The following is an 11,492-nucleotide window of genomic DNA, read 5'->3' as shown; positions in this document are numbered from 1 at the left end:
AGGAAATAAATAATAACTTTATTATTGCTTCTAGGGCATATTTCCTTCAAAATTATAGGACTTTTCAGCGTTCGAATCACACCAGGGGAGTTCCCGAGGGTCCCACAAGCTTAGGTGGCGCGCCAAGGGGGGCCTTGAGCTTCTGCCCCCCCGGGCACCTTTTGGTCCTTCCCCGAAGCTTCCTGGGTACCTTCTTGTCCATAAAAAATCACCGTAAATTTTTATGGCGTTTGGACTTCGTTTTGTATGGGTTTTTTTGAAACAAATAAATAGACAACAAAATAAAAACTTGGCACTATGTTAATAGGTTAGTCCATTAAAATCATATAAAAGTGCACCAAAACCATATACAATTATTGTAAACATGACACGAATACTTCATAAATTATAGATATGTTGGAGACGTGTCAGGTAAATGGTAAAAAAATATGAAGTGCGGATGCTAGAATAGTGCATAAGTTTGATCAATGATAATTGTACTCACTTTTTCTATCATCATAAATAACGACTCTTTCTTATAAATCTCATCATGATAAAATAGCAATCAATTCACATGTTATGGTTTAAACAATGCACTCCATTGAAACTTAACAACGCATGTTCTTAGTCACCAAACAATAACTAATCATATTATTTTCAAAAAATTCTAAGTAAGATCTCCATATACTCAATTATTATATAGCCTTCTATGATTAATAGTACTCAAAGCATATTTTTAGAACAAACAACATCCATCAAACCCAGAGAAAGACAGGAGCTTAATGTTTCGTCTCCCAACTTACTTATCATCGAGATAATTGCCAACAAAAATAATTCATGATCAAATATATTTGACTGGATATATGTGCCTGGATCTTTCACACCACACAATGTTTGCCAAGTGGAGAATAACTGAGGTTGGAATAAGAAGTTGACTCAACATGAAAAGTAAATAGATATGTCTTTCGCAGAGGGAAGCATGGATTTGCTAATGTGCTAGAGTTCATTGCTTAAAACGAGATAGTTTCATTTGAGAGGTGTAGTTTTCCTGTCAACGGTTTAACGACAAAGTTTTCAATATCTTTCATGTTAAACACATTAATGGCGGTTCCCATGCAAATTTTTTTATTTCCCCTCCACCATGCTAACACAAACCATGGCTAGCCGAATCCACATATGCTTGCCAACTTTCATCTTTCTAGGGGGGGGGTATTTTCATAAATAATTCAAGAATGTGCTCCTTTTAACTAGCCTCCCTCAAATTTGACGAGTGAATAAACTCTCGTCGATGAGTAAAACACACTCATGGAAGATATTGACTACCCTATCGCTCCATGAGCGGTTCGGGTACACAAAACAATTGTTCATTTGAAGATTTTAGAGGTGACACATGCAAATTTACTTGGAATGATAGTGAAATACCATATATAGATAGGTATGATGGACACTCATAGAAGAAATTTGGCTCAAGGATTTTGGATGCACAAGCAGTATTTCTGCTTAGTACATAGTTTTTGGCTAGCAAAATATTATAGGCAAGCACCACATGTTGGAGGATTCATAACAATATAATTTGTATGCAAATATAACCAAACATAACTCATTACGTTGTCTTTCTTCTTCAACTTCAACTTATTTGATCAAGTTTGAAAATAATAAATAAGTATTCACAATCATAAAAGATGTCCAAGATAGTATATTTGTATGTAAAGAGTAGGAACCATGGCGACGACAACGGTGCCTTGCCATACGAGGGGGGAGACAAGCTATTGTCGAGCAGAAGGGCCTCACCAGCCCCGAAGGGATACACGAAGAATGACGATGACGATGAGGATGTCGAATTCGATGTCTCGCCATATGATGGGGCGCACAAGCATGGATCGAGCAGAAGGGCGGCACCAGGCCGGAACCAAGGAGGAAGACGACCTTTGCCGTACGAAGAGGCACACAAGCATGTGACCTCAAAAAAAAAAGCAGAAGGGCAACCCCATCCCAGAGGAGATTCACTCCTGTTAGAGGAGAATAGGCAGTAGTTATACACAATCGATGTTTTTTCTTGTACCAGACCGTATAGCGTATACTTTAGCTGAGCACAAGTCACAAAATAATAGCGATTTTGGAAAATTACTTTTCCTTTTGGAATTTAGAAACGGCACAGACAGCCTCATGTATAACTCTTGACAGGTGCAAGAAAATCAAGTTAAATACTTCCTCTGTTTTTTAACTCTGCATATAAATTTGGTCTTAGATCAAACTTTATAAAGTTTTGATCGAAGTATGACCAAGATTATAGGAAAATTTACTAACATTCATAATATCTTTTTTTTGCGGGATAACATTCATAATATCAAACCAATATCATTAGGTGCATCAAGGAATTAATTTTCATATTAGACATGTTTAGTATTGTAGTAGATGTTGATATTTTTCAATATAAACTTAGTCGAACTTTATGAAATTTGACTTGAGACGAATCAAACCAATATCATTAGGTGCATCAAGGAATTAATTTTCATATTATACATGTTTAGTATTGTAGTAGATGTTGATATTTTTCAATATAAATTTGGTCATAAAGTTTGACTTGAGACGAATCTTATATACAGCAGAGTAAAAAGATACCAGAGGGAGTACAGCTGTTTCTTCGATGGCCATGGCGTGACAATTGACAAATCTACTTTGTTTCCTCTACATGTCCTGTACGAGGGAAGCAAAACTTCTGTATGGCCATGGCGTGACAATTGACAAATCTACTCCACTTAGTTTCCTCTAGATGTCCTGTACGAGGGAAGCAAAACTTCTCTTCTGACACACACTGGACGCCTAAGATTGCATCTCCAGCTTATGATTGTATCACGCTGGAGGCCTAAGATTGCGTCTCCAGCTTATGATTGTATCAGACACAGGCGCATAGAACATTACATAACGTTAAAATTCTTCGGACATAACAGCGAACATTATCATGTCCCGGAGACGTCAGGCAAGGAAATTGGAAGGAGATTCACCTCCATATTTAAAACTGTGCTGCAAAAGCTACAAAACCTCGATGTTACAAACCGTCTCCATCTAGCTTTATTCTGTGAGAGTAAAACAGAGGCACACACATTTTTGGACACTATAAAAGACACCACCGCCATGTCTAAATGACTCGAGTCACAAACGCCTATCAAGTCAGGCACATTAGTCCGGAGCCTCAGATCGCCTCCCTGATGACAAGGTTGATGCCGAAGGACGCCGTGCAGAGGATCAGCCCGATGATCGCCAAGAAGTTGAGCCCCCTGCAGAGTTCACCAAAGCGAAAAGGAAATCACCAAGATCAGAATCACTTCTATAAGAGGATGACTTAAACATGGACAACAAGGATATGAAATTCGTCGATGCTAATGCAATTCAGGCTCATCGATGCGTTATTCGGCGTCATAAGCTGCAAATTTGGTTCAAGTCAACCATTTTTCATACTCAATCCAGAGCTCACGACTTTGCTCCTCGTTATCGTTTATAAAACCTAAAACCGGGGTGGTTGACATAGGACAGAAGCTTAGGTAGGATTTTATTTATTTTTGACCCTGAGAAGCTTAGGTAGGATTGCAGCATCACATCCAATTAACAATGTCCTACTTTGCAATGCAATGTGAATGAATCTCACCTACCAACCAAGGCCTTCCTTCACCTGCAGCAATGGCCCGTGTCAATTCAGAAAAAAGACGTGCAGTGCAGGCAAGCAGTAGTGGGGTGCTAGCTAGCTGTTAGCTGCTGGGGCCTCAGCCAAAATTGGGAATGAAGAATTGGAGACAAAAGGCATCTCTCTGTGCGTATGCAGGAGGTTGAAGAAACACTTCAAAGCCACTCCAGGTCGTCGGTGAGAATCAATGGAGCCGCGCTCATTATGAGCACACCTTTGACATGGCTTGGTTAGTGGAGCAATACCAAGTTGAGCCCTGCTCTGCCCGCTCACCTTATTAATGAGTTGAGTGTGGTTGACTAATACTGTGCCATCCTATTAATGAAATCAAATGGCTTGTAGTATAGTAATTCCTAGGACTGAGAATTTCCTAAGAAACTAGCAGTAAAACATGCTGGAAATCAAGGGGATCTCTCCCCAAGGATTTGATTTGGATGCCATTATCATCTGAATCATCTGCAGAGTTGTTCATCGCTGAGCAGAGCAAAAGGCAAACGTACCCAAGCTTGAGGCGGTTGTCCGGGACGCCGGTGGCGTAGCCCTTGAAGTAGAAGAACCTGGCGACTGTGTAGAGGACCCCCAGCGCGGCGGCGACCACCGGGTGCTGCAGGCCACCGAGCAGCACCGTGACGAAGAAGAGCGGCATCATCTCCAGCGAGTTCTGGTGCCCCCTCTGCAATCCCACAGCACAAACCCACAAGAATTCAGTCAGTCAACTCGCTCAAATAGCACACACGAAATCAGCAGGACAGAGCAGGGCAGGGAGGGAATCTGGCCGGCGGCGGCGGACCTGGACGCAGTTGAAGCGCTTGGCGTCCTTGTTCTCCGACTCGATGGCGTACAGCGTGGGGTAGAACACCTTGTACCTGAAACAAGCGGCAGGATCGCCGAAGCTCCATGAAACTCTCCAAGAATCAGATCAAGAAGCAGAGCGCGGGGCAGAGGCGGCGGGGAATCGTACTTCTTGCGGGCGGCGCCGACCTGGAAGCTCATCCAGAAGTTGAGGAAGGCGTAGGCCACCACGGTGAGCACCACGTAGCCGTACTCCTTGGTCAGCTCCACCAACACCGCCATCGTCGTCGACCTTCTTCTTCTTCTTCTCTGGAGTTTCTCTGGATTTTCTTCCTTCCTTCCTTGGAAACGAGATTGGATGGGAATTGGGGATGGAGCGGAGGTCTGTCTTATAGAGAGAGAGTGGAGGGCTCTAGAGAGGTCTCAGAATAAGTTCCTGCCCTCCGGCCCAAGAAAGCCTGGACCGATTCGCTCCCTCGGGCCCATCTCGGCCACGCCACCCACCAAATGGGCCAGCGAGCGCGTACTCCTAATTACTTTCCCTTTTTCCCCGTTCTGTCCCTAACTTTTTCCAGCGAGGCATTGGAGATATTCCAGACGCCTTTTTTGGATAAAAATATTTCCAGACGATAGATAGTAAGTATTGAGTGCTTACTATAATTTGGAATGAACGCGTTTAATTGCTTTTAGAATTTTCATGTTCGATTTGACCTGGAGAGAGCTTTACCTGGCGTCACGCGTGACGTCTCCCTGGACGTCGCCATTGGTATCATCGACGTCTCGATTCTGGAATGAATCTGGCGTGGGTCTTTGGAATTCCGTGGTTTCGGATACCACGAGCACACAGAGGCAGAGAGGGCCAAGAAGTCTCCGGTCTGGAGATCGTGGAATAAACAGACGACGTGGACTCTGCTTTCGACTTGCACAAAAAGAAAGAAAATCGCGGGCTGGTAGTTCACGCCGTGCAAAGCGAGTGAACGGTCGCCCGAGCTGTTCGTAATGAATCATAGAAATCGTGTTCTGCTAGCACCAACTAGTACTCCGACTCCGCTCTTCAGTTATTTTGTCTGATTTCCTTGCTTTTCAGAAGATGTGGGCTAGCTGGTCGTGATGCAGAGCACGCATGTTGCAGTTAGAAATGATCAGGTCTTTCTGATTGTAGACTTGGACTTTACAATTTTACATGAGTAAAATCGCCCGGGCGTCGGAGCATGTACAGCCGGACTCGACAAATCCGATCTTTTAAACGCTCGCGAACACGATCGGGCGCGTTTGCGGACTGTGGCCGGTCACGTCTCAAATTTAATTATTTGTATCCGAGTCTTTTATATATCACTCCCCTAGATCCATACAAAACATACAATAAAAAACCCCACGTACTACAACACCCTAACTATGATTCATCGTCGGAGATGTCCACGACGTCGGTGCCAGGCGCCGGGTGGACGGCCGCGTAGGAGGGCTCCAGCTCCTCCTTCTCCTCCTCGACCTCATCCATGTAAGCGAGCATCTCCCCCTTCTCCATGGCGTGCTCCACCTCCATCTCATACCGACGACGGCATTTGGCATCCGACTCCGAGCAAAGGGAATCGAGGATGGTCTGGCAGACCCGTGTCCCCCACATCCTGCTCGCACTCCTCCTCAACCTCATCCTTCTCCTCCAAGTCCTCCTTCGGATCCACTGCATCCGGAGGTAGCCCCACGACGATCCGAGCTTCTCACCTTGCCCTGATCTGCTCAAGGAGCTGCAGCCAGCACTCCGACGTTAGATATGAGTAGCCCTCCAGAGCGTCGCCACGCGACGCCATCGGTCCAATGGAGGAGACGAGCTTCGGTCCGCCCGCTCTCGGAGTGTTTTCCTGTGCGACCCTAACGTCAGTCCGACGTGACAAACGCGCCCGGTCGCTCCTTATCTGCCCCATATTCAGGCTGGATATGAGGGGGGCCGGTCAACCCATGCGTTTAAGGCCCGTTTGAGGAGGCCGTCTGTGTCGCATTTTTGTGGCCGGTTAGTGATCGGAACGTTCGCCCGAGCGTTTGAGGCGGATTTGAGGCGTCCGGGTGTAAATGCTCCTAGGAGTGCATCACATCTCCAGGTCTGAATAACCAAGAGGTCATCAACAAGGTCAAGCCGGCCTCAACAGAAGAGCGGTGACAAGTCGCGTCGGTGGCTCGTTCCGTCGACGGTAGTGGTCATTCGGTGGTCTCGAAATCTTGTTATAATTTTCATTATGTTTGAGATGCTTTGTATTTTTATGAATTCTGATAATAGATGTGGATCCTTTTTGTAAAAAGTGTGCTTTCCAATGAACACGAGGACTAAGATGGGTCACTGAAAATGCTTAAAAGGAAGGGATCATCGTCATCGTAGGAGAGAGGCATGAACTTACCATCACCAGAAATACTAAGAGCATAGTATTAGCAAAATAAAATAAAATTAAATAATAAGAACAAACACATTTTGCCTGACATGCAGATACTCCCTCCTTCCATCTATATAGGGCCTAATGTATTTTTTAAGACCGCCTTTGACTATTGACAAGATTAATAGTACATGACATGCACAATATGAAAATTATATCATTGAAAGCTGAATCTCTCTCTTACACACACAATCCCCTTATCACCTACTACTTATATAAAAACGTAAGGGCAACTTCAATGTAGATCATCAAATCGCTCTAGATGTTTGGATCTGATGGTTTGAATATTTTTGCCATCTAAAGACGATCATAAAAAATGTCTAGAAGTGGAACCAAACGCAAGGGGGGTTTCGAGCATTCGGACCTGCGTCACATCAGAATCCGACACGCCCGGCCCACCCGGAGCCCACACACTTGGATATTTCTACCATTGTTTCGACGCCAAAGCATGTCCTTTCCCGCAACCTCCGCCTTGATCGCCACTTCCCCATCATTTCAGTCCGTTCCACCCTCGCCATGGAGCCATTGCAAGAGAACCCGATGAAGACGCTCGTCGTCCCGCCGGAGTCCGAGGACTCGAACGTGGTGGCCGCCCGCAAGGCCATGTCCCCGGAACGCAACGCCCACCGCCACACAGCAAAGAAGCAGGCAGGCGCGCGTCGACGACTGACCAACGCGAACCTCGCCCAACAAAGCACACCACCACCCTTGTGCCACCCGGGCAATAGACGGTGCAGTCGTCCCAACTATAGACGCCCTACTACTACGCCTCCCAGCACCTCGGTCATCAACAATCACCGCAACAATGCTCATCCTCTCTCACCTTCGGCCATCGAGTCCCGTTCACCATCAACCTCAACATTAACTATGTCTTCACGGTGTTGCAGTCGCCGGGGCTTGTCTAGTCGCGGATGCCGACCATGGACCGTTGGCGTTGGTGCCCGGTCATCGTTTACCGCAATGCCTCATCGAAGCGGGATAATGAGGCGATGAGATCAAGGCTGTTTCGGAGGACTACAAAATGTTGTTCGTGAAGACGTCGGACTTGGAGTCCGATGCGGCGCAGATTGTCCAAGCCTACTTATGAGCATATTGAAGCGCTTCGCGCAAACGGAGGATGTCAAATCAACCAAGAATGAGGTCTTTGCCAAGAAAAAGGTCATTGGCATGAACATCCAAAGTGACAATCTTTGAGATGGATTGGATGTAAATATTTATTGAACATGCGGTGTTTTTTGGTTGTCATTGTATACTTTTACCACTATTAAACGTATGATTAAATTTGACATGCAGAAAAGGAAATCGCTGGCAGGTAGTTCAGGGCGTGGAAAACTGGAAAGTGAGTGAACGATCGACCGAGCTGTTCGTAATAAATCATAGAAATGGAAGACTACTCTGCATCCGCTGTTTAGTCATATTGTCTGATATCCTTGTTCTTCAGATGTGCAGCAGGTAGCGGAGTTAGAACTGACTTTTAATTTGGTCTTTCTCATTGCCGGTTCAGCCGTTTACATCAGCAAAATCATCCAGCAGTGTAGAACTGCAACCAGCCGGCCAGAGTGTGCATCACATTTTCAGGTCTAGCGGTGGATCACCAACCAGTGCGTGCTTTCTGATGAACACGACGACTAAACGAGTCACTGAAAATGCATAAAAGGGAGGAAAAAATTGCCGTCGTCGTAGGCAGAGACATGAACTTGAACTTCCCATTCATCACAAATAATAAGAACGAACACAATCCGTCAGAGTCAACACAGCACACGAAGATAGTCGTCAAACACTCACACAAAGTCCCATTATCACCCACAGCTAGCTAGAACTGCAAACCAAACCAACCCTCATGGCGACCAAATGCAACAGAGGAGAGCCTAACTTTTCTTGAGCTTGATAAACATGGCGGTGCAGGCGGTCAGGCGGCGTTGACGACCATCTTCATCCCGAAGTTGCAGTGGTAGAAGCGGGTGCACATGAAGCGGTTGGCGCCCCTGGCCAGCGTGACGGCGTCGTTGCCGGACTCGTAGGTCCTCGACCCCGCCGGCGTGGTGCACCCGTTGTACCCGTCCTCGCCCACCGCCACCACGTTGTGCATCAGCGGGTTGTACTTGAACACTGCGCGACCGCGCCCAGGAAAGAAGAGAACCGTCAGAAACCTTCGGCGCAGACCAGAACGCAAGATGTGTGCGTTAGGTTTTCACTTACCGAGGACGTCGCCGGCGCGGAACTGCTTCCCGTTGGGCCAGCTCCCGCTGCTGAGGGACCAGCCGCCGACGTCGCCGACGTAGTAGGTGGCCGCGCTGGCGACGCCCACGCAGCAGCACGCGACGGCGAGCGCCGCGGCGGCGACGGCGACGGCGCCTCGCCTTGCACCGCCTCTTCCCCCGGCCATCTCGCTAGCCACCAGCCGGAGCGCTTTCACCTCAAAGGAACTGGTGAGTGGCGATGCAGGCGAAGCAGGGCGCTCACAAATGAAGGTGGCGATGCTGTGAAGTAGAGCCAGCGGCAGCGAGCTGAAGGTGAAGGGAAGGGGAGCGTGGCGCAGCTGGCCGGTGGCAGGGCAGGCCGCCTCGGGGCGCGGGAGCGCAGTACAATCAATGCTCGTAGCGTGGCGTCGCAGGAGGCCGCGCAGTGTATGGCTTCAATGCGGCATAGGACGCGAGCCCGTGATCGCACCAGGACCGGTCAGCTACATGCACGGACAAGTGTAACATTCATGGCATCGATGCCGGCCTACTGCTGTTTGCCGAATTCCGTATTCAAAGAGCCGACCAAACGCTAGACGACCGAGCTAGCGACGAACAGGGCCGCGCATTAGCTAGTTTTACTGCAGTGCTTTCTGTAGGTTTTCTTCCGTTTTGGGGAGCCTTCTATAGGGTTTCCGGACCTGTTTTGTTGGTTGGTTTCTTTTACTGGTTTTTCGTTTTTCTTTTCTTTTCATTTTATCATAAATTCAAAATTTCGAAAAATGTTGAAAATCATCAAATATCACTTAGAATTTTAAAAATATTCATTTTTTAAAATATGTTCAGGATTTGATTTTAGAAAATCGAAAAATTAAAAATCTTCAACTTTTTCAAAAGTTTCAAAAGATATTCGTCAATTTTAAAAAGTGTTCACGTTTTTCTAAAAAAATCAAGGTTTTAAAATATGTATCGAATTTCAAAAAATGTTCTTAATCGTTTAAGTTTTTTATGTTTTTAAATGCTCATTTTTCCAAAAATCTGCTTTTTAATTTTTTCCATGTTTTTAAGAAAATGTTCAAACATATTCGGAATTTGATTCTTTTAGAAAAAAAATCAAATATTGTTTGTGCTCTCAAAAACACTTCGAATTTTTTTATATGTGTTTTTAAAAAAATTGTTCATGTAATTCAACCACATGCAACTATGCTACGACACCATGCTACGGTAGCCGCTAGTAGGTCGGCCTGGTTGGATCACCCTATGCACCCCGCTACTACTGGATGCAACAAGCGACATATAGGGGTTCCCATTGTTTGCCCCGAGTAGAGAACACCTTAGTTGCTATGTGTTGGGCTCTCCTTCTGTTTTTAGAGAGAGAAGGCATTGGGCTCTCTCCTACCAGATAGAGAGAGATTAGCGTTGTACACTTGTATAGTAGTTCTACCGGCCGGCCGCCACCGTTGTTTGAGAAATTTAGGTCCCCTCGCCTCCGGCCGCCATCTTGGCGCTGAGAGGTGGGGGGGCCTGGGATCTTCAAGACCTCCATGTCTTTTGCCAGCGTCTAGTGATCATTATAGTTTTGTGAGAATAAATTTTCTCTTGTTCTTTTGGCGGTGCCATGAGATTAGAGAGTTTTTTGTCCTCATAGATGTGATTATTCAGATCTGATGAGTTTATGTTGTTGGTCTGATTCTTTGTGGAGGTGAAAACCTTAATCGACACCATGTGAAGATATAGTGATTCATCGGCCTGCACTTATAGGGGATCATCTCTGGCCAAGTACGTACATCGATCAAGGTTTCCCATCTTTTTTGGTGGGCGACTCAAGGCGCTTTCAAAAACCATTAGTGGTAATGTTCCTGTGGATGAAGGAGTGACAACATTGTTGGTCCAGTCCAATTGCAGCCTCTTACCGAAATCTTTGGAGTATTTCTTTGAGCAGAGATTGATGTCGTGAACAATGTGTTTTCAAGAGATTTCATTACAATTCTTAGTCATAGGAGTTACTTTGTATTTTTTTTTTAATGTTAGGTCCAAATCAGTGTACCTGCAATTGTTATGAGTATGAATAAAGTTACAGGTATTTCTAAGAAAAACAAAGAGAGGGAGAGGGAGTGAAATTACTTTTAGAAGGGTACCCCTTGCAAACGTCACATTTATATTTGATATGTTTTCACGTGTTGGATTTCTAACATTGAGATCTTTGAAACTAGATCGCATGTCAATAGATTTTGACAAACTATTTTTCACGAAAAAAAAACCATAGGCGGAAGCAAGTTCTATTTTTCTACTTTTTCTTTTCTTTTTGAGAAGCACATATATGTGTCTGCACGAGATATTAGGGTCCTTGGCGAACTAAAACGATTGATCGGTCTCTCTCCCTCTCAGCGGATCGCTAGATATTAGGGTTCCTGTTTTTAGTCCAGATAGTATGAT

General features: G+C 45.5%; 2 protein-coding genes across 2 annotated transcripts; both read right to left on the bottom strand.

Annotated features, from left to right (window-relative positions):
* Positions 1-2,955: 2,955 nt before the first annotated feature.
* LOC119286910 (microsomal glutathione S-transferase 3-like) lies at positions 2,956-4,830 on the bottom strand. Its single transcript, XM_037566377.1, has 4 exons — positions 4,623-4,830; positions 4,452-4,527; positions 4,162-4,334; positions 2,956-3,257 (listed from the first exon to the last, which is right to left on the bottom strand). The coding sequence occupies exons 1-4, from the start codon at positions 4,733-4,735 to the stop codon at positions 3,173-3,175; spliced, it is 447 nt and encodes a 148-aa protein (XP_037422274.1). The 5' UTR covers positions 4,736-4,830; the 3' UTR covers positions 2,956-3,172.
* Positions 4,831-8,556: 3,726 nt separating this feature from the next.
* Positions 8,557-9,468, bottom strand: LOC119289190 (basic blue protein-like). The gene is made up of 2 exons (XM_037568577.1): positions 9,076-9,468; positions 8,557-8,985 (listed from the first exon to the last, which is right to left on the bottom strand). The coding sequence occupies exons 1-2, from the start codon at positions 9,260-9,262 to the stop codon at positions 8,786-8,788; spliced, it is 387 nt and encodes a 128-aa protein (XP_037424474.1). The 5' UTR covers positions 9,263-9,468; the 3' UTR covers positions 8,557-8,785.
* Between the last annotated feature and the right edge of the window lie 2,024 nt (positions 9,469-11,492).

Source organism: Triticum dicoccoides, chromosome 4A (genome assembly GCF_002162155.2).
Source record: "Triticum dicoccoides isolate Atlit2015 ecotype Zavitan chromosome 4A, WEW_v2.0, whole genome shotgun sequence".
Lineage (NCBI taxonomy): Eukaryota > Viridiplantae > Streptophyta > Magnoliopsida > Poales > Poaceae > Triticum > Triticum dicoccoides.
This window is presented reverse-complemented; position numbering and strand designations above follow the sequence as displayed.

What these genes read in the sequence shown, in the direction of transcription:
- LOC119286910 (XM_037566377.1), bottom strand. Translation starts at nt 4,735, where the DNA reads ATGGCGGTGTTGGTGGAGCTGACCAAGGAGTACGGCTACGTGGTGCTC. An exon ending in GTCGGCGCCGCCCGCAAGAA is followed by an intron (nt 4,528 to 4,622) that starts GTACGATTCCCC and finishes CGCTTGTTTCAG; the next exon opens with GTACAAGGTGTTCTACCCCA. An exon ending in AGCGCTTCAACTGCGTCCAG is followed by an intron (nt 4,335 to 4,451) that starts GTCCGCCGCCGC and finishes GTGGGATTGCAG; the next exon opens with AGGGGGCACCAGAACTCGCT.
- LOC119289190 (XM_037568577.1), bottom strand. Translation starts at nt 9,262, where the DNA reads ATGGCCGGGGGAAGAGGCGGTGCAAGGCGAGGCGCCGTCGCCGTCGCC. An exon ending in CCGCGCCGGCGACGTCCTCG is followed by an intron (nt 8,986 to 9,075) that starts GTAAGTGAAAAC and finishes GCGGTCGCGCAG; the next exon opens with TGTTCAAGTACAACCCGCTG.